The 23,012-nt window shown below is 41.3% G+C and overlaps 1 protein-coding gene across 1 annotated transcript in view; it reads left to right on the top strand.

The window, feature by feature from the left end:
• The window catches only part of adgra2 (adhesion G protein-coupled receptor A2), a 50,891-nt gene extending 28,228 nt beyond the window's left edge, over positions 1–22,663 (top strand). Inside the window, exons 3-19 of the mRNA XM_087794794.1 lie at positions 8,172–8,243; positions 10,206–10,277; positions 10,342–10,413; positions 15,450–15,613; positions 15,920–16,133; positions 16,229–16,393; positions 16,457–16,655; positions 16,720–16,869; positions 16,939–17,100; positions 18,041–18,241; positions 18,325–18,514; positions 19,616–19,824; positions 19,891–20,018; positions 20,086–20,209; positions 20,378–20,526; positions 20,982–21,071; positions 21,196–22,663. Of these exons, the coding sequence (XP_087650920.1) occupies positions 8,172–8,243; positions 10,206–10,277; positions 10,342–10,413; positions 15,450–15,613; positions 15,920–16,133; positions 16,229–16,393; positions 16,457–16,655; positions 16,720–16,869; positions 16,939–17,100; positions 18,041–18,241; positions 18,325–18,514; positions 19,616–19,824; positions 19,891–20,018; positions 20,086–20,209; positions 20,378–20,526; positions 20,982–21,071; positions 21,196–22,603 (3,769 nt within the window). The 3' untranslated portion in view covers positions 22,604–22,663. The remainder of the gene's footprint in view (positions 1–8,171; positions 8,244–10,205; positions 10,278–10,341; positions 10,414–15,449; positions 15,614–15,919; positions 16,134–16,228; positions 16,394–16,456; positions 16,656–16,719; positions 16,870–16,938; positions 17,101–18,040; positions 18,242–18,324; positions 18,515–19,615; positions 19,825–19,890; positions 20,019–20,085; positions 20,210–20,377; positions 20,527–20,981; positions 21,072–21,195) is intronic.
• The last annotated feature ends 349 nt before the right edge of the window (positions 22,664–23,012 follow it).

The raw sequence follows: 23,012 nt of genomic DNA, 5'->3' as shown, positions 1-23,012 counted from the left end.
TTGCATTTACTTTGGATGTAAATGAGTTTCTTTGAAAACATCATCATGTTTGGTGGTGTATGGTTATTAAACAGTGTTGTATTTTACAAATATAGACTAAGAAATATTATCTTTCTTCTTGAAGCATCATCCTACAACGAGCCAGTACTCACTTTTTTTGATAGACTATGACTCAAATTTTTTGGTATTCCCCTTTCCTTGTTTTATACTATATCTTCCCACATCTTCTCCAAAAATTCTCATTAGCTGGATGTGACAGTGAGTGACCTCCTTCTACAAGTTAAGGGTGTCTATGAATAAATTCATACTTCTAGTGAAAGACTGATTTTGTCACATAACTTGAAGACATTGTGGATTACATAATGGAAAATACCAGAAAGAATAACAAGTTTATTTCTAGGTAGTTCAGAAAGACAACCCTGAGAAAGAGTCTTCAGGTGACACTTGTGTTCCAAGTGGTCACTCAGCAAACACTTGCACCAACAGGCAATCAACACTGTGCATCTGTAGTGACTCGAGTAGGTCCACCTCTCTGTTGGGAGTACAGCCGGCGCTGCCAACTCCGCTAACAAGCCCAAACTTTCATAAGTTGTGGACAGATCGCAGCGGCCTGTCCGGGCGCTGATTTGAGTCAGGGTAATGAGAATAATGAGGAAAATAGAGCAGAGGCAGTCTGGCTCTTGTCCAACTGGGCCCCATTGCACCATGGGACACGGGACAGGCAGGCAAGGCACAAGGGCCCCTCATTACCAGGTCTGTTCCCCCGACGGGGAGGGATGGAGCTGGGCGGGAGAGCAGAGGGCAGTGATGATGATGGATGAGGGAGCAGCAGGGTACTACAGTTGACAGGTCTGTATGGCAGAAGTGAGGGTTGCGGTCAGGAGCGGCTAGATACTTAGGGTGTTGGCAGTGCTTAGGACCCTTTCAGCGTCAGAGAGAAGTGCCTGGGTATACCTGACACATCATTTTCTACTGCTGTATTGCATTTTCAACTTGAGCTTTTTCACATCTATATCCGTGAACACTCTAGGCTTTGATAAACCTTGAAATGGCCCCTACCGTTCCGAGCAGCTGGGGCTAGGATGCAGTCCAACTTAAACAGCTTTACCATTTGACTTAGAGAAACTGGAGACGAGATGGCTAAAGATGGTATGACGATAGAAAGACAGGAAGAGGGAGGGAGAGCGGAAACACAAACTCCTGCACTTTGTCCAATATGAACCCTGGATTGTTTTGCTAAACCAGAGATTAAAATAATTTCTTCCGAGCTGAAACAAAAGCAGCAACGCTATATTACTCTAAACAGAGGGAAAATGACAGACGTGGCAGGGAGCCGTACTGTCTAGACCAGTCTGGATAAGATTTTAGATTGTACCAGCCAACAATTTGTGGGTCACCGTTTGTCAGCCTGGAAATGAACATACACGTTAATAGAGTTTCCTTCTTTAGCACCACAAAGTCGGGCAACAGTCACATAGTGAGAGTGCATGTCATTCAGGACTGGAACAGTTGAGGAAGGGGTTAAGAGTGCCGGAGAGTGGAAACAAAAAAGGGGGGTTCTGCTAGAGTTGATAGACTCCAGATGTGGCTCTCAGATAAACTGAGGGACCAGGGTGTTTGCATTGCAAACCAAGCTCACGCATGGCTCTAGGGGTTTATTGAAACAGCAAGCAAACCCCCTCATAAGCCCATTAGCAAATTGTACACTTTATGTGCCACCACCTCTCTTTTCCATAATGTTTTAATTTTCTAAACGGACTCACTTTCCACCTCTTCCGTTCATGCTCCTTATCTCACCCCTTCCCACCCTCTCACTGTACACCCCCCATCCCGCCTGCTGCATACTCTAAACATGTAGTTCTAGTCATGAATCCGCCTATTCATTGATCGCCTGAATGAAAGGCGTTTGTTCCTGTTTCCTTCCTGTTGTAGTGTGTATTCTGATTATATAAACCTCACGTCTGTTAACTTCTGGGTAATGATGCTCAACGAGACATCCGTACTTGAGATCTGATCCCACTGACATCATCTGGGCAATTTTCTGCAGCTCTTCCAACAGATTCATTGGTCCTGATTGCTGGGTTTGCGGGGGATATCGTGAGACCGAATACATACCTTCTTTTAGGTTCATAAAGCCAGCAATAACAGTCTGTGGTTTGAAAGTTTTCCTTGGCAGATAGATCTCCTACTCCATAGAAAGAAACCCTGGAAACGTGTAATCACTTTAAGCATGTGTTACACCTTAAATAAAAGTGTATACCTCTATTTCTGTCTAATGTTTCTGTAGTTTATGTTACCATCAGTCATGCAGCGGAGCTGCGGGCCTCAGTTATTTTAAACACTTCAGTCATGGAAGTCCGTACGTGTCCAGTGGTTGTCTGTAAATGGGGAAAATTTAATTCTTTATTTTATTTGGCGACAACACATTATTGTGCAGATGCCAACTGACAAAATGTAATTAGTATTCCATCTGGTAGGAACCCGAACAAATAAAGAAAATAATCTGAGGAAGGGGCAGCAAAGCAGGAAATTGGAGAGAAAACAAGGAGACGGCAGATCCTGGTTTCCTGTTTTAGGGGAAAGACTGGAGTACGTTTGGGGCCTGCGTTACAGAGCCCCCATTGTGAGTAAGTGTGTTAAGGAGTAGGGAGGTGGGGTCTGGGCTGTACAGAGAGACACTTTTGCTCAGTTCTGGTTCCCTTATCCCACCTGCCCCTCCCCAAAAGGGAAAACTAGCTTGTAAAAAAAGCAAGAAAAGGAAACTGTAAAAATAAACGAGTGAGGGCCTCTGCAAGTAATGGCGACGAGACAGGAAATGACAACCCAGCACAAAAATGGTCCGCGTTGACCTCTGTCCGAATGTTAGGTGTCACTGAACTTTCTTTTTCCAACGTTATTCAACAGACGCGCCGGTTTCCCTGAAAGAGTTCAGTAAAAAAAAAAGCTAATTTGCCACGTTCTGAGTACAGCCTTTCCCCAGCCATAGACGTTTTCTCCTTCCAACTGAGGCCAGGGCCTAAACAATGTCAGAGGAGCACTCTGTCGCTGCTCTCCTGATGAAAGAGCACTCCACGTCTGGAGCCTTTTACAGACGATGTCTTCATTATTATCCTCGACTGCTGCGCAAGCTCATTGCTCCTCTCCAGTCCACATGAGGCCCAGGTGCTCATCCCTTTTACCCTCTTCAGGAAAGAGCAGGCCATCCTTGTTGATCACAAGGAGTCGTGAGAATGAAAGACCTTCTCCTAATAGCAGCTGCTGAGTAAAGCTCAGAGTACAGATAATGGAACATTTGGTCTGGAAGTGAACCCTTAGAGAGATGCTAAAGTAAATCTCATGTCCATCTGAGAGCAGATGAGAAACAGTCTTTGCAGGGGTGACTCGCATGAGCTCATTGATCATGTTTGCCAGAGCAGAGAGTAGAAGTTCCAGAAAACAAGAGCATAGTTTCATAGTTTAATAGACTACAATAATACACTATAATATACTTGGGTGATGACTTTTTATATGACTTTACTATTTCAGACCAGCATCAACCAAGTATACCCAAGATATCACACAGCCAATAAGGACAGTAGGCTATCAGAACACTCTTTAAGGAACGCCCCCTAAAATAAGTGTCCATTGAAAACCTATTGTAAGAAGGTCATCGATTGTAAAAATAATAAATATACTGTTTTTGTTCAGTATGTCGAACGTCTCGGACTAAAATGGAAGTAAAATGTTCTTTAAGATCCCAATGCTCAACAGATTTTCTTCATTTACAGCACTAATGTATTCTTTTTTATTTCATATGAACATGAGTCATACGATAGTTAACATTATTCTTATAAATTAGGTACTAAATGTTGCAGTAATAAGGACTTGGAATTCATGCTATAGTTGACGTTTTTCTTCTGTTATGATTTGGGTCAAATACATTGTATTCAAAAAAGACTCTTTACAGAAAAGATCCATTTCTCAGGGGTTTGACTCTTTGCATCTTCTATAGGAGAAAGAGTTTTGCAGGCATTTATGTTTTTATCCAGGATATATTTTAAATGCTAGTCGAGTGTGCACAACACTGGCAGAAGGACTATGAAATAAAGACTATGATCCAAGACAAGGTATATTGCACTAAATTTTATCCAAGAGCCTCAATATTGTAAGTGTTATTTTATCTTAATCCATGTTAGACAATTGTATACTACAGTATTATTCTAATACATTAATCATGCACCTCTGACCTTTTCATCCTCTTATTAACAAACTACATGTGTATTTATGTCTTGAACGTGCATTTAGTTGAACATGATCAAATAACCACTGTCATTTCTCTTGTAGTAATATATAAAATGTACTGTTATTTGTTGATTTTGTTGACATTTTGAGCTAAAGATTTTCTTTTAGATCTCAATCTCTTACGGTTTTCACATTGTCTCTTACCCAGTTAGAACAAATGATTCTACAGAATTGACAAAAGCTTAACAATATCAGGGATTGATGCAGTTTATAAGAGACCCTGACAAAGGTTGACCCAGAGGCAGCCCTTCTACTTTACGCGGCCGTTTCTGATATCCTTTGTTTTTTGCAATTCTAAAAATATAATTATCCCTTTACTTTTCTTTTCCATCAATTAAATCAAGAAAGTAAGATAAAAAAAAATTAAGGTAAATTTATATCATACATGTTTTACTTTTTTAAAGATCCTCACATTTAAATTAAGAATCTATATTAAGAATTAAGAATGTCTAAATACAAATGTATACACATTAAAATAAATAAGCGGGAAAATGTTATATTCTCTTATTTATAATGTCTTGATGTAAAAAAAAATAAAAATGGTTGGTATCCTTTGGTTTACTGTTATTTAAAAAAAAAATCACTTTGAAGCTTTTTTCCTTTACTTTCTCTATATGCGTGTTGGGTCTCTGGAAGTCAGAGTACTTTTTGTGGCCACTAAGAGCATTGAATTCAATTGATTTAATTGCCAACAGCTGGTTGACAATATAGACCTTTTTTTTAGCTTTACCAGCCTAACTTTATCTTGCTTTTCCACAACATATACAAATGGGCATTCTTTAGATTTACCATTCAATTATGCAATCAAAAACCACCTACTGAAAGGTACAAAAGATTTCTGTTCTGTTACATTTACGTAACACTGCACAAATAATATCTGCAGTCATTACTTTAGTCCCTTTTGTGGTAGACATTAGGGTTTAGCGTTATTTTGTTGCAAGAATTAGTTGATCCAATGACTTGAAGACGCATGTAATTGTCTAAAGGAATACAAAGCGTAGTAATTGTTGTGAAAGGGAAGCACGTATTCAGGTGCCGATCAGGCTGAAACTGCAGTCAGTGAATGCACCACTTTGAAGAGTTTGAGAGTCTGTGATATTCTCCTCTTCGGTGACAGCTCCCGTCATCGGTGCCAAGGCCACTGAGCTGTGAAACTGTTGTCAGCGAGGCGTCCGTCTGCTCCGGAGGGCACACCAACAACTCATCACCTTGATTATGAGTCCGGCTAGAGCTGTGGTGCGAGCGGTTTGTCCAAAATATAATTCAGATAAAATTGGGAAAAGCCATGAGAGGCTGCAGCTGAGATTAAGTTTGGGTTCTATTTGTATCCATACCTTATAATTTTGCTCCATAAGCATCCAAGTTTAACTGCTGTTATTGACTCTGGCGAGCTCGTCCACATTCCCCAGCCTGGTGATAAGAGAGGGTATCACAAGTAGAGGGGAACTGATGCCAAAACACACATGCATTTTATCCTCTAAATCTTGCTGCCAGCTGCAGAATATAGAAAAGAAAACCTTGTGGGTTTACTCCAGATAGACATTTGACTGACAGCACAAATGTATTTTGCTCAATACATAAGTGCTGGTGAAAAGTTCCATCAACAAAAACTGTTCTGGGGATTACGAAATGGAATTGCATCACATTTTCAATTCAGTTAAAGAAACAACATCTTGGTTGGGGTAACATTCAAAATCGGATGCCATACTTGAGTATCAAGGACAAAATATAAAGTCACTGTTAATGACAAATTATAGAAATTGTGTTTGATTGTTTTACATAAATGCTGTTGAGTGATTCACAATTCAACATAAAATGAATGAACTGGACAAATATGTATATAAATCTGATTCAACTTGGTGAACAAAAAGTTCAACCTGTTAAAATAATACCATTTAATTAAACATTTCAATGAGAGAGCTAAGGAAGGAGACATTCAGGAACATAAAGTAAAACAAGAGGAACAAATACAAAGTAAATTCTGACATAAACTCATCAGAGAGCCTTTATACAATTGAATTTAACAAGCCGAAACATTACTCCACCATCAGGTGTATCGCTTTACTCTGACCTCACAAGGGTTATGTAAATACAGGAACGATTTCCAAATGTTTTCTAAGTAGAAAGATAATTACCTCTGCCAAGGAGGTTATATGTCGGTTGGCATGGCTTGGACACATTTCAAATTATTATTCAGGAAAACGTTCATAGTGTGGCAAGGAACATATTCATTTTTATTGGTGTTACCACAACATATACATACTTAATGTAGGGCAAAAGCCATTAAAGCACATTGTGCTCGGTTTTCTCTCACTTGAGGGATTTACTTTTACGTAAAAGCACTTAATTTGGTTTGGAACCTTTTACAGTCTTGAACACGTAGGATAATCAAAAACAGATGTAAAGTACAATTTAATTTGAGCAGATTTATACGTACTGTTGGGTACTAGTTCCATATGTCAGCGTGTTACAATACAACTTTAAACTTATATAATGGTTAAGAATAACAAAGAGGAGTTCCAAACGAGAAGTAAAATGTCAGTTTTGCAAACCAAACAAATGCTGGAAATCTATGATTGTATATGAGTGATGGTGGTAAACAGGATTACAGAGCAGTGAAGTCGTAGCTACAGTAACATTGTACCTATTGTGAATATGCTGAGGTCATCGCTTATGAGTGTTTGTTTCGTGTGAGAGGCGGGGAGGGGGTGACGTCCATCAAAGAAAGGAAATAGTGGGCAGTGCCTAACATGCCATTGCTCCGCTAATGAAGCCCAGGACTCACAATCTGGTCGCAGCCTTATTGTTCTCCCTCCTCCCTCGTCGACAAATCCTACACGGCTACTGGAACACATGCTCTTTCACAGAGGAACGCTAAACCACACACAGATTACCGCAGATGATACCATGACGGACCCACATGGTCGCACGCTTTCCGAGTTCACCGCCGCTTGAATCCAAGTGTTTCGACTTTCACGGTTTAACGTCTATTTTTAGCGAGATCTTCTGAGTCGTTCACTTCGACAGAAACGTCCACAGTTTTGCTTTGAGACAAACAAATCAGAGCCCGGCTGCCTGGTCCAGAGCCAGACAGTCGGCGCTTCGTCATTAAAAGCTTCTTTTTTTTTCAGACACAAGCAACAAAATGTCTGACCACCCAAGAGAATCTTTTGAAATGTTGGCAGCGAAAATTCCAAGAAGAGATTTTTGTCATGCCTTGAAGATACCCCAAAGTGATTCCGGAAGTTTCAGATGACTTCAGGAAATCTCATCACAGACAAAGTGTCGTCATTGGAAAGTGTAATGAAAACCACAAAGAGCGTCAACGGCTACGTTTTTGGTGTCTGTGAGGATTTCCTCTTCTGCGATCGCTCTTTTGGGAATTCACATTCTTTTAATCATAGGTATAAAGATCATAGTTCCAGCCATATTTTCTATGAATAACCACTGGTCTTCAGACCAGACCAGTGGGTTAGAGAAATCTTTGGTTCACCGTGAGCTTGTGTTTGAAATAGTTCTGCAGGACTTTCACACAAATATTTTCAGACATGGGTGTAGATGTGGAATGAGAAGTGGGTGGAGGGAGGAACAGCTGATATGAAGGATATTAGATCCTCAAAGGCGGCGATGAGACTTCATATTTACAGTGATGACTAGCCAAGGAAAACTAGAAAACTAACAAGCCCGGATGTGGCTGGATCACACAGCTCCATCTTACTGGCCACAAACCCAGGTGGCTGATGGGATAGGGTTTCCTATGGGGAACAATAACACCCTGCTCTGAGTGTCGAGGTTTAAATTCTGGTTTTCTTGAATTCTCAGGAAGGACGCGTCACCTTCTCCCCCCGGGGTTGTTTTTTCCATTGAGTTCATATTTTCTCTCTCCGCAGGGACCTCAAGCACAACCTGATCAGCACCATCATACCCGGGGCTTTCCAAGGCTTGCCTGAACTTCGCAAACTGTGAGTACACATCGCCGTCATTCCGAAATATTCTCAACAATGTGGGTATAAACCCGTTAAGTTAAGTTAAGTTTTGAGGCATGTTTTTCTAACAACATTAAGTGTCAGAGGCAGAAGCATATCAGCATATATTTGTTACCTATAGGGGGCAGTATTGCACAATCGCAATGACCTGTCTGCGTATGGGAATATGAAAATTGAAAATGCTTCCCACGATTTTAAAAGTGTTTGCATGGCAGCATTTTAATTACAAAAGTTGGTTATGAACCAGTGTAAACAAATAGTACCACACTCTATAACAGGGACACTAGTTCCATTTTCTCAGGGGCCACATTATATACAGTGACTGTTGTAAGGGGCCGTCAAGGTATTAGAAAGAAGCAACAAACCTTTAACACTTGTGTTATCCCAGGGACAAGCTGACCCTGTCATTCATCTTGACTCAGATGCAACGCAAGGGATACCACAAATACATTTGTTTTCAAACCACAGGGTCAGCTTGACCCAGAGATAACACAAAGGGTAAAAAAAATCATGCTAAATGAGCCAAACCTTTTTAAAATAAATTATGCTTGTTTGCTAAACGTTTTTTGAATTTCCTTCAACATTTTTTTTAATTTTTATGGAAAAGTTAATACTTTAATTTAAAAAAGAGTGAACACTGACTAAAACAAACCATGTTATGTTGTTATTTGTTGAAATGATTATATATACATAAATTATATACATAGATTATATATAAAAAATACTGCCCATGCCTGCCCTATAAATAAACACCATCGCTACGCTAAGACACATTCAGAACCACCGTACCTCACTACTAAAGTCCACTGCACCTGTGATGAAAAGACCAGACCTGGGAAAAGGCCCTCTGACTCAATAAATGCATGTTTTCAAAATAATGATATAAAACTGGCCATTTATAAATATTTCCAACGGCTACTGCTCTTTTTCTCCTCTTCCCTCATTTTCATTTGTCCTTGACGCATAGTAGTTTTATATTTTTCTTTGCGCTTTTATATCTCATTTTCTAGAAGAAAGTGTATATAAAATTAAACATTATAATAGTATTGTATTAAATATAATGTATATATGATTTATGCAATTGTTAAATATATAAAATATGTTTGTTCTTTCTTTAGGACGTCTAGCCAAAAGAAGGAAAGGATAAATAAATAATTTAATATGATGGGATTCATTAAATTTAAATTGTATACCATCAAAATAAGACTTATACAATTAGTTAGTTAATTTGCTTGACTGCCCCATAAAACAGCCAAAGTAAATAACATTGAAATTTAATTGTCCTCCCCGGCTGAAGACTGTCAACAAAGCCTGTAAACGTTTATTAGAAAAGCACATCAGGTTCAGAGTCATTTAAACAAAACAATGTCAGGGTGTCCCAGCAGATTCCTAATCTAATCAACTTTGACAGAATAACTGCCATAAATACTCTGCTGGACAGTCACCATCATAGCTACATGACTGATGCTACTCACCTATCACTCAGTGTTTACCTGGATTTTCTTCAGAATTGGGTCGATACTGGTCGCCGTTGCTCACGCAGCGTGACTCCCCTCCTCTCCTCCCCCTTACTTGTGTTTTCCCTGCGAGGTCTGGGGCTTCTCAAAACAAACAGGGGGAGATAAACACATGCTCTGGACAGCTCTCTGCTGGGTAGTGTCAGAGGTGCAGCAGAGCACATCTCTGACCGGCTGCAGTTATACATCACGCTCAGAGGTGCACGGCGACACAGGGGGGCCCCAGCCTTCGGTGATAAACTTTCTCTGGTGTCCCGCTGAGGGGAGATAAGGGAAAGTAGCCAGAGACGGAGATGTTTAAACTGGAGCAGCTGATGCAAGCAGAAGATAAGAGTAGATAACGAAGAGTAGTTTTATCAGTAAAAAAAAAAAGTTATCTTTAGATTTGAAACAGCCTTTGCATTCTTTTCCACACCTCTAGTGATCTTTCCAACAACCGCATTGGCTGCCTCATTGCAGAGATGTTCCAGGGGCTGACCAATCTCTCCAAACTGTAAGATACATCTCGCCTTTTCATGTTGAAATGACAGTTTATTAATGTCGCTTTTTTTTTTTAGGAATCTCTCAGGAAACATCATATCCACCCTGGATTCTGGTGTGTTTCAAGAACTACCGTCCCTTAAGCTTGTGTGAGTCAGAGTTTCTAATTGTGTTCTTTTTGAGGTAAATAAAAGCTGCCATGCTTGTGTTTTCTGAAGTTTCCTCAGCAGCAGTTAATGGCAATACAAATCTTATAATTAAATACTGTAAAACTAACAACCGTGCATAATTTTTGTGCATCAATCTAAATTAAATGAAAAAACGAAATAATATTTAATAAATAAATATACCCCCAAAAAATGTAAGGCCTAACTTTTAAACATCTATTTTATACTATGTGGTTATACATTTTTCTTTATTTGTGAACCCTGTCAAACAGTTCTTCCTTTCATATACGTTTTTTGCGTGATTAACTTCTTTGATTTGTAAGACAAATTTATAAAAGTAAAAAAAAGTTGCAAAGAGATCTGATGATGATGATGATGATGATGATGATGATGATGATGATGATGATGATGATGATGATGATTATGGTGATGAAGATGATGACGATGATAGTGATTATGGTGATGATGATGATGATAGTTATTATGGTAATGATAATGATGATGATGATAGTGATTAGGGTGATGATGATAATGATAGTGATGATGGTGATGATGACAATGGTGATGTGATGGTGATAGTGATTATGGTGATGATGATGACGATGATAGTGATTATGGTGATGATGATGACGATAATGATAGTGGTTATTATGATGATGATGATAGTGGTGATGGTAGTGATGATGATGGTGATGGTGGTGATGATGCTGAAGATGCTGATTATTGTGATGATGATGCTGAAGATGATGGTTAGGGTGATGGTGGTGATGTTGACGGTCATGATGTTGATGATGATGATGATGATGATTATTGTGATAATGGTGATGATGGTGATGGTGATGGTGATGGTGATGGTGATGGTGATGGTGATGGTGATGGTGATGGTGATGGTGATTGTGATTATGGTGATGATAATGATGATAGTGGTGATGATGATAATTATATTGGTGATTATGATGATGATGATGAAGGTGAATGATGATGCTGAAGATTATGATTATGGTGATGATGATAATGGTGATGACGATGATGATAGTTGTGATGATGAGGAAAATGGTGATGATGATGATGATGATAGTGGTGGAGATGATGATGATGATGATGATGATAGTGATTATGGTACTGACGATGATGATGATAGTGGTGATGACGATTATGATGATTATGATGATGATAGTGGTGATGACGATTATGATGATTATGATGATGATAGTGGTGATTACGATGACGAAGATGATGATGATAGTTGTGATGATGATCATGATCATGAAAAAGTGGTGATGATGATGATAGTGATTATGGTGATGATAATGATGATAGTGGTGATGATGATGATGATAATGATAATTATATTGGTGATTATGATGATAGTGATGAAGGTGAATGATGATGCTGAAGATTATGATAATGGTGATGACGATGATGATAGTTGTGATGATGAGGAAAATGGTGATGATGATGATGATAGTGGTGGAGATGATGATGATGATGATGATGATAGTGATTATGGTGAAGACGATGATGATAGTGGTGATGATGATGATAGTGGTTGAGATGACGACGATGATGATTATGATGATATAGTGATGATTATGATGATGATAGTGATTATGGTGCTGACGATGATGATGATAGTGGTGATGATGATTATGATGATGATAGTGGTGATGACGATTATGATGATTATGATGATGATAGTGGTGATGACGATGACGATGATGATGATGATAGTTGTGATGATGATCATGATCATGATCATGAAATAGTGGTGATGATGATGATAGTGATTATGGTGATGACGATGATGATGTTGGCGGTGATGATGATGATTATGGTGATGAAGATGATGACGATGATAGTGATTATGGTGATGATGATGATGATGATAGTTATTATGGTAATGATAATGATGATGATGATAGTGATTAGGGTGATGATGATAATGATAGTGATGATGGTGATGATGACAATGGTGATGTGATGGTGATAGTGATTATGGTGATGATGATGACGATGATAGTGATTATGGTGATGATGATGACGATAATGATAGTGGTTATTATGATGATGATGATAGTGGTGATGGTAGTGATGATGATGGTGATGGTGGTGATGATGCTGAAGATGCTGATTATTGTGATGATGATGCTGAAGATGATGGTTAGGGTGATGGTGGTGATGTTGACGGTCATGATGTTGATGATGATGATGATGATGATTATTGTGATAATGGTGATGATGGTGATGGTGATGGTGATGGTGATGGTGATGGTGATGGTGATGGTGATGGTGATGGTGATGGTGATGGTGATTGTGATTATGGTGATGATAATGATGATAGTGGTGATGATGATAATTATATTGGTGATTATGATGATGATGATGAAGGTGAATGATGATGCTGAAGATTATGATTATGGTGATGATGATAATGGTGATGACGATGATGATAGTTGTGATGATGAGGAAAATGGTGATGATGATGATGATGATAGTGGTGGAGATGATGATGATGATGATGATGATAGTGATTATGGTACTGACGATGATGATGATAGTGGTGATGACGATTATGATGATTATGATGATGATAGTGGTGATGACGATTATGATGATTATGATGATGATAGTGGTGATTACGATGACGAAGATGATGATGATAGTTGTGATGATGATCATGATCATGAAAAAGTGGTGATGATGATGATAGTGATTATGGTGATGATAATGATGATAGTGGTGATGATGATGATGATAATGATAATTATATTGGTGATTATGATGATAGTGATGAAGGTGAATGATGATGCTGAAGATTATGATAATGGTGATGACGATGATGATAGTTGTGATGATGAGGAAAATGGTGATGATGATGATGATAGTGGTGGAGATGATGATGATGATGATGATGATAGTGATTATGGTGAAGACGATGATGATAGTGGTGATGATGATGATAGTGGTTGAGATGACGACGATGATGATTATGATGATATAGTGATGATTATGATGATGATAGTGATTATGGTGCTGACGATGATGATGATAGTGGTGATGATGATTATGATGATGATAGTGGTGATGACGATTATGATGATTATGATGATGATAGTGGTGATGACGATGACGATGATGATGATGATAGTTGTGATGATGATCATGATCATGATCATGAAATAGTGGTGATGATGATGATAGTGATTATGGTGATGACGATGATGATGTTGGCGGTGATGATGATGATTATGGTGATGAAGATGATGACGATGATAGTGATTATGGTGATGATGATGATGATAGTTATTATGGTAATGATAATGATGATGATGATAGTGATTAGGGTGATGATGATAATGATAGTGATGATGGTGATGATGACAATGGTGATGTGATGGTGATAGTGATTATGGTGATGATGATGACGATGATAGTGATTATGGTGATGATGATGACGATAATGATAGTGGTTATTATGATGATGATGATAGTGGTGATGGTAGTGATGATGATGGTGATGGTGGTGATGATGCTGAAGATGCTGATTATTGTGATGATGATGCTGAAGATGATGGTTAGGGTGATGGTGGTGATGTTGACGGTCATGATGTTGATGATGATGATGATGATGATTATTGTGATAATGGTGATGATGGTGATGGTGATGGTGATGGTGATGGTGATGGTGATGGTGATGGTGATGGTGATGGTGATGGTGATGGTGATTGTGATTATGGTGATGATAATGATGATAGTGGTGATGATGATAATTATATTGGTGATTATGATGATGATGATGAAGGTGAATGATGATGCTGAAGATTATGATTATGGTGATGATGATAATGGTGATGACGATGATGATAGTTGTGATGATGAGGAAAATGGTGATGATGATGATGATGATAGTGGTGGAGATGATGATGATGATGATGATGATAGTGATTATGGTACTGACGATGATGATGATAGTGGTGATGACGATTATGATGATTATGATGATGATAGTGGTGATGACGATTATGATGATTATGATGATGATAGTGGTGATTACGATGACGAAGATGATGATGATAGTTGTGATGATGATCATGATCATGAAAAAGTGGTGATGATGATGATAGTGATTATGGTGATGATAATGATGATAGTGGTGATGATGATGATGATAATGATAATTATATTGGTGATTATGATGATAGTGATGAAGGTGAATGATGATGCTGAAGATTATGATAATGGTGATGACGATGATGATAGTTGTGATGATGAGGAAAATGGTGATGATGATGATGATAGTGGTGGAGATGATGATGATGATGATGATGATAGTGATTATGGTGAAGACGATGATGATAGTGGTGATGATGATGATAGTGGTTGAGATGACGACGATGATGATTATGATGATATAGTGATGATTATGATGATGATAGTGATTATGGTGCTGACGATGATGATGATAGTGGTGATGATGATTATGATGATGATAGTGGTGATGACGATTATGATGATTATGATGATGATAGTGGTGATGACGATGACGATGATGATGATGATAGTTGTGATGATGATCATGATCATGATCATGAAATAGTGGTGATGATGATGATAGTGATTATGGTGATGACGATGATGATGTTGGCGGTGATGATGATGATGGTGATGGTGGAGATGGTGATGAATGATCATGCTTAAGATGATGTTTAAGATGGTGATGGTGATGATGGAGATGATGATGAGGTTGACAGTGATTATGGTGATAAAGATGATGATGATAGTGATTATGGTGATGAAAATGATGATGATGATAGAAGATGATGATGATGATGATGATATAGTGATTATGGTGATGACGACGATGATGATTATGATGATATAGTGATGATGATGATGATGATGATGATTATGCTGAAGATCTTGATGGTGATGTTGGATCAGGAATTTCATTATTCATTGATTTCATGTGACTCTTCTTTGGTTTACTCACTCATCAAATGTCAATGTTTTAATTTCAGAAACTTCAACTCTGAGTACCTGTCATGTGACTGTGGCTTACGCTGGGCCCCTGGCTTTTTCCGCACCGGCTCGCCCCGGCTCGGAGACGAGACTCTGTGTGCCTACCCCAGGAGCCTGAGAGGAAAGCCCCTGCGTGGCCTGAGGGAGAGCCAGCTCAGCTGTGGTGAGAGAGCGTCTACAAGTCTGTTTGCCACATTTTCTCTAAACACTTGCTAATAACGGCGCTCTACATTACCCGGGCATTAATTGGGGATTAGTTAACCGATAGGCCTGAGGGAAATTCACTCCAGCAGCCCAGCAGGGCCACATTTCCAAAAGTATCACATCGCCGTGTTGACAACTAATCCTTGTGGGTTGTATTTATGAATCGCTGCTGTCTGGATGCGATCAGCGCTCGGCTCATAATTGCATCTGCAGGAATATTGACTTGTGGTTTAGCAACACAGTTTAATTACTGTTTGTCGCTCAGATGGTCCTCTGGAGCTCCACACCCTCTCGCTGCTGCCGTCCCAGCGCCAGGTTGTCTTCCGAGGCGACCGCCTGCCCTTCCACTGCACCGCCGCTTTAGTGGACAAGCTCACCACCCTCCACTGGCGTCACAACGGTCAGCTGGTGACCTCCGACCCGGAGACCGGCGTCCAGCTGGAGAACAACGTGCTACACGACTGCACCTTCATCACCAGGCAATTGAAATATCCATTCATTTTCCGACAATCATCAGCAGATGTTGGACACGTTTTCCTGTGATGCTAATGGCTGAGCATGTCTCAATCCCCAGCGAGCTGATCCTGTTCAACGTTCACGTGGAGGCCAGCGGCGAGTGGGAGTGTGTCGTTTCCACTGGGAGGGGCAACACGTCTCAAGCGGTCGAGATAGTGGTGCTGGAGAACAGCGCCTCCTTCTGTCCGGAAGATAAAGTAGTCAACAACCGCGGAGAGTTCAGGTGAGAAAAACACTTTTATAGGTGCGTGTATATGTATGTATGCTAACTCTCGGTGACCGTCAGGTGGCCCCGGACTCTGGCCGGTATCACCTCGCACCAGTACTGCCTGCAGCTACGGTACCCGTCCCTCACCGTGGACGCCGGGATGGAGCAGAAAAAGGCTTCTCGTTACTGTGATCGAACCGGGAAGTGGCAAGAAGGCGATTATTCCGATTGTCACTACACTAATGGAATCACACGTGTCCTGCACACTTTCATCTTGGTCAGTGAATGCACCACTCCGTGGTTAACAGTCAGTAGGATTCTAAAGTATTTTTCCACTGCAGCGACCCATCAACACATCGAACGCGGTCACCGTGGCTCAGCAAGTGCGTACGTACACGCTGGAAGCTGCAGGTTTCACCGACTCCGTGGATGTTCTTTACGTGGCGCAGATGATGGAGAAGTTCATGGAGTTCGTCCGACCACTCCGAGAGGTGAGGATCGAGAGTCACGCTTCTGTTTCGTTCTCGTGATGACATTGTTTCTGTTCGTGTCGGCCTCAGTTATCCGAGGTGCTGGTGGAGATGGGCAGTAACTTGATGCAGGTGGACGACAAGATCCTGGCCATCGCTCAAAGAGAGAAGAGAGCCTGCAGCTCCATCGTGGTCTCTCTGGAGACTTTGGCCTGGCCTCAGCTTCACAGCCACGCTCAGGACTTCTCCATGGTAGTTTTATCTGCTGTCATGAAACCCTAAATCTAATCCAACAGCTGTGTGTGCGTGAGAGGTTTGTCTGGATAATATTGTTGAGTGAAAAGTACATAGAATAATTTAAGGCCAGGTATAAAAGGTTTTATTTGGAAGTACGTAGAATGGTTGAAATGTTCTTACCATGTGATTTACAGTCAGAGGAAACTACTTCGCAAAACTCAGCTAAAAAAAGGGATTTAGCAATTCATAGTCAGATAATAAGTATGTATACATATATAATCAATGCCTACATTAAAAAGCAAATCTGTAAAAATGTAATTTATTAGTTGTTTAATTCAAGAAAAACATGACATTTTTGGTCGACAGACTCTTGTTTTTATCTGGAGCTAAAAACATCTGTACCAACACTTTTGTGAAAGTTGCTTCTAAGGAAACTGTCATATAGTTTGATAATATTGGAGTGTGTGTAATTTAAATATTTTGATAAACGTCAAAGCTTTTATGTAGAATATGATTTCAGGTTTATGGTTCACGTGATTCCGCACCATGTTCCAATAACAGTAAAGTTGATTAATAACGAAATTTGTATATGAGTAGTTGTAAATAAATATGATCTGTTTTAAAAGCAGCGAAAAATATGGATAATACAAATACTATGGCAAATCTTAGTAAAGCAATACATTTCAACTGTAATTTAAGTCCAACCATTTTTGTCTTTTGTTGCATTTTATTTTGTTTTATACGGTTATAAACTCATATTTATATTATATATATATATATATATATTTATATTTTCAAAATGTAACGAAAAGATGGGAATTGAAAAATGCGAAGCCTTACAGCCAGACTATCAAAATAAACTCAGGTCATCTATTTAATTATCATCTTAAAGGGTTAATCATGAAGATTATTTGGAGTTTAGTCTGAAGTTTTAATGTAGCTGTTGGTTGTGTAGGTTTCCAGGAACATCGTGATGGAGGCCCACCTGGTCCGGCCGGCCCACTTCACTGGCCTAACCTGCACGGCATACGAGCGCTGGGACATCTCCTCCATGCCTGTCGGGACGGAGGCAACAGACTCTGCCCCTGAACACCAGCTTCATTTTCGCTGTAGCACCGGTTCCCACAACACCTCCTTGAACAACTTTCCTATAAAGGTGAGCAACTCTGAAGAACATCTTTGTGAATGTGGGCGATCAAAATCTACGAGAAATTAATTTTAAGTTTTATTTTCCAACAGAACTCTGTTGCTGTAGCCTCTGTGACTTTACCAGCCACCTTGTTTCCTCCGGACGCTCCCGCTGACTGCAAACTGCAGTTTATCACCTTCAGGACCGGCAGCTTCTTCCCGCTGAGCGGAACCTTAAACAACTCTGGGGAACACTCCCGTCGCCGAAGCGTCAACACTCCTGTCATCTTCGTTGGACTTGGTAAGTGGTAGCGATGGTTTGATGAGGCTTCATGAAACACCTGATGGGGTTTCATGAAACAGCTGATGAGGTTTCATGAAACAGCTGATGAGGTTTCATGATACTGTTTGATACAGTTTGCTCAAAAGCGACTAGATGTCCCTATTTGCCTTATGAACATTTGGCTCTAAGGCACTAATTTAATGGAACCTTACATTATTGTTAAAGTGAGAGCTCCACCTACTGAGCTCTGTCAACCAAGTCACTGTATCATGAAACCCTACCAGCTGATTCATAAAATCTCAGTCCATCACTTGTGAAACATTGAAATAAATGTAATACATGGTTTGCCCTTTCACCTTCACCAAGAAGTTTTTTATATGAATACCTCGTTGGGACACTTAAAATACAAGTTTTTGCTGTGAGCCAACACACAATTTAATTGTAGAAGTTATTTTATTGAGTCGATTGCATGCATCTGGTGATACAGGGTCAAAGACATGATATATTGCAATACTTTGCAAGTATATATTTGTAGTATTCCCTGAGTACTTCACTGGTTTTGCAGAATTTATAAACCACATGACTCTTGCCGAAATCGCAACTCTTTCCATGTGTTTTCAAACCAAAATAATGCCAAACATCAGCTTTAAAAGCTGGCGTAGTCGACTGTATCCTCTTGTCCTCAGTCATCAGGGATTTCATCGTTCATCTATGTTATGACTGCGACCGGAAGAAAGTTCAATTGCAACACAAAAATGAACAAATGTCATGAATATTAGAATGCTAATGGTAAATATAAAAATCCAAATCTCTATTGAAATATAAACCAGAAAATAAATACATTTGTAAGGTCAAAAAGGAAAAAATAATACAATGCTGTTGAATTTTGATACAGTATTAAGGAATAAACATTGCAATGTATTGATGTATCAATATTTTCTCTCAGTGTGAATAATGAGCCATCTCAAACTTACATGACAGAAACAATGATTGCACACACCCCTGCTAAGGTGCTAGGTTTGAGAGAAAATATTGATACATCAATACAAGGAAATTAAGTTCAAATACTGGGACAAAATAAGTAATTTGTCTGCATCATGTTGATCCATTTTCTCACAGATGGCTGCAGCATGTGGAACCACTCCGAGCCCGTCTGGGTGTCACTGCGGCACTTGTCACCTGGCACAGACGCAGTGGCCGCCCAGTGGAGTCTGCGAGCGCTGGAGAAGAGAGGAGGCTGGAGCCAGGAAGGTTGCCAGCTGGTCCATACTGACAGCAGCACCTCCACCATGCGCTGCACGGTCCTGAGCAACTACGCCGTGCTTCAGGTAGTCAATCTTATTTACACAACGAGCACACTTGAATTTCTCATCAAACTTTGATTTGTTCTCTAGGAAGTTCCCAACTTCCCCAACTCGGCAAACAACTCGGCCCGGGTGCTCCACCCTGTGGTGTACGCCTGTACTGCGCTGCTCCTGCTTTGTCTCTTCACCATCATCATCACACACATCCTTCACCACAGGTAGCTTGAAACAAAAAAAATTCTGTCTGATGAGTTAAAGTTGACCTTTCACCATCTGTTCCTATAGTTCTATTCACATATCAAGAAAAAGCTGGCACACCTTGCTAAACACCTGCTTCCACATCGCCATGACGACGGCCACCTTTGCTGGGGGGATATTCCTGACCAGCTATCCAGTCGTTTGTCAAGCTGTAAGTTGCACCTCAATATTTATAAAGAGCAACTGTCTCACGTCATAGATCTGACACCATGAGTGGACTTTGAATATGTGTATTTTTGTCTAATAAAACTGAGAGATTCTTAAAAAAAACACAGACTTATTGTGATTTATCAAGTTTTCCTTTTTGCTTGTGTGACAGGTGGGCATCGCGCTCCACTACTCCTCGCTGTCCACCCTGCTGTGGATCGGTGTCAGCGCCAGGGTCATCTACAAAGAAGCGGTTTGGCGAATACCTCGACAGCCGGAGGGCGATTCCCCCGTGCCGCCCACTCAGCGACCGATGCTCAGGTCGGTGTCAACGCCCGCTCCTTGAACCCAGAGGTTTTTTTGTTACTCAGTTTGTGCTTAGGGACAGACGCACACTTGTGCCGGGCCACCCAGACCGATCACTGTCAATGGAGTCATTGTGACCACAAACTTCTGACGGAACCTTGCACTGACATTAAGGATGATTGCTGGAGGGCATGAAGTCCAAGATGACATGCATTTAGGAGGCGAGGGCAGTGGCATTAAAGGGACAGAGGGGGCGCTGTAAATCAGTAATTCAGAGAATGCATAACCCTTGATGATTGTCCACTATTCAATACAGCCCACTGATATCACCCTGACAGCTGTAAATCATAGATTCTTTTTTTTACGGCCATGTTGACCCAGGGGACCCTCCGCCCACTCCAGAACCATCCAGATAATCAATGTATAAATGCAACAAAACACTCTTTCAACTGAACTTTCTGCTTTTCAAGGTTCTACTTGATAGCTGGCGGCGTTCCCCTCATCATATGTGGAATCACGGCGGCCGTCAATCTCAGCAACTACGGAGATAGTAGCCCTTAGTAAGTACATCCTTCTGTTACCCTTGAAGGTCACTCTTAATGAATGGGTTGTGGGAAAGGTTAGCGGCACAAAGACGTCCTTGTGCTGTGTTGACCCTGCTAAACTCTTTACTGTGTTTTGCAGCTGCTGGCTAGTATGGCGCCCAAGTCTGGGGTCCTTCTTTGTCCCTGCCGGCCTTGTGGAGTTGGTGACCTGGATCTACTTCCTGTTCTCCATGTTTCGCCTGAGGCACCGTGTGTCCAAAGAGTGCACGGGAACCACGGTGTCCTCTCCTGTGACGGACACTCAGCCAGCGCTGGCAGGGAGCACCAGCCTTCTTTCCACTGACTCAGTTGTGGGCCCGATGAACCCAGCGGTGGCCCCCGAGGACCAATACTCCTTAAAGACACAGTTTCTGGTGCTAGTGGCTACACACTTCCTCTTCGTGGCCCTGTGGTGTTGCGGAGCCATGGCCATCTGGCTGACAGGGAACACGAGCTTGTTGTTCAGCTGTCTTTATGGGATTACCGCCACAGTTCTGGGTGTGTTCCTGGTCGTCCACCACTGCTTCCGAAGGCTGGACGTGCAGGCGTCCTGGCTGGCGTGCTGCCCGGGTTACCGCCTCTCCCACCCGATGTCCACCTACACGCACACGTGCACGACGGGGAGTGGAGTCCAGTCGTCGGAACAGGGGTCTCAACTTTTCATCAACTGCCATCCACCGGTCGACGTGCACAACTCATCGTCCGCCAGATCTTCATCCACGCCGAGTGGGATCAGCAGCGTGGGTCCCTGCAAGCTCACCAACCTGCTCCAGGTGGGGCAAGACAACCACACGGCTCGCCCCGCCGTGGCCAACAACACCAGCACCAGTACTGAGAACATCACTAAGCCCACTAACAACGCTCTGCCCCCCATGAACTGTGTGGCCCCGGTGCATCCTCAGCGGAGGAAGGTGAGCAGCAGGAGTAAACAAGGGGGTGGTCAGTATCACCATCGCGGTGAAGGAAGGGGGCACTACCGCCTTAAAGCCCTCAGGACAGCAGCAGGCGGGGGGAGTCTCGGAGCTTTGGGCCCGCCAGGCCTGGACCACAATAATTCCTCACATGTCACTTATAAACAAGCCACCAGTGAGAACGGCAGCGTCCACCACAGCCTGTCCGAGAGTCAGATGAGCCCTCTGACCAATGGGAAGAGGGTCGGAGACTCTTTGCTTACAAGCCCCTCGGAGGGAAGCGACGGCGGTAGCAGCGGGAGTCGTAAACCCTTCGCTCTGTTGCCCTCGATGGCCAGCAGGGCGGCCATGAACGGAGGCGCCCAGAGACGATGCGCGAGCAGAGACAACCTCAGACTGGCCACATCTGCGGAGCGGGACTCTGGCCGCTGCATGTACCCTTTGAACAGTGTCAAAAGCAGCCAAGTGCCAAATACCGCCGCCCAAAACGGCATTCTTAAGAACTCAGAACACGAGCTGGAGCCGGACCTGAGCGACCAATCACAGAGCTCTATGGGAAAGAAGAGCAGTTTGTGGAAAAGTGAAACCACAGTGTGACCTATTCTTATACATCTATGCATTAACATGGTAGACTTTAAATAAATGGTTTATTTTGAAGGTCTGTTGATTATAATAGTTATATTATTTAAGATATAATATCATGGTGGCTTCATGGACCCTAGAGTGGTACTTATACCTCAGTAGCATGTGAACATTTGCTCAAAGTATTATACTGAGGCAGGTTTTTAACTTGGTTCACTCAGCGTTTCATCAAAATGGAAATATATTGCTTTATTGCTTGAGCTTTCATTTGTCTATGCCTTTGACCATTGCATGAACGGAACTCAAAATACATCTACAGTTGTGCATTTACTCCACAGGCAGAGTGTGTTTGCTTCAGTTATCATGGCTGTGCATTTCTATTTCCCATTTGTGTGTGTTTATACGTGTGTGGATACTGTACAGA

The sequence above is a fragment of the Callionymus lyra genome, chromosome 1, assembly GCF_982586985.1.
Source record: "Callionymus lyra chromosome 1, fCalLyr1.hap1.1, whole genome shotgun sequence".
NCBI classification, from domain to species: Eukaryota; Metazoa; Chordata; class Actinopteri; order Syngnathiformes; family Callionymidae; genus Callionymus; species Callionymus lyra.
Note: the sequence above shows the minus strand (reverse complement) of the source record. Positions and strands in the feature narration are given on the sequence as shown.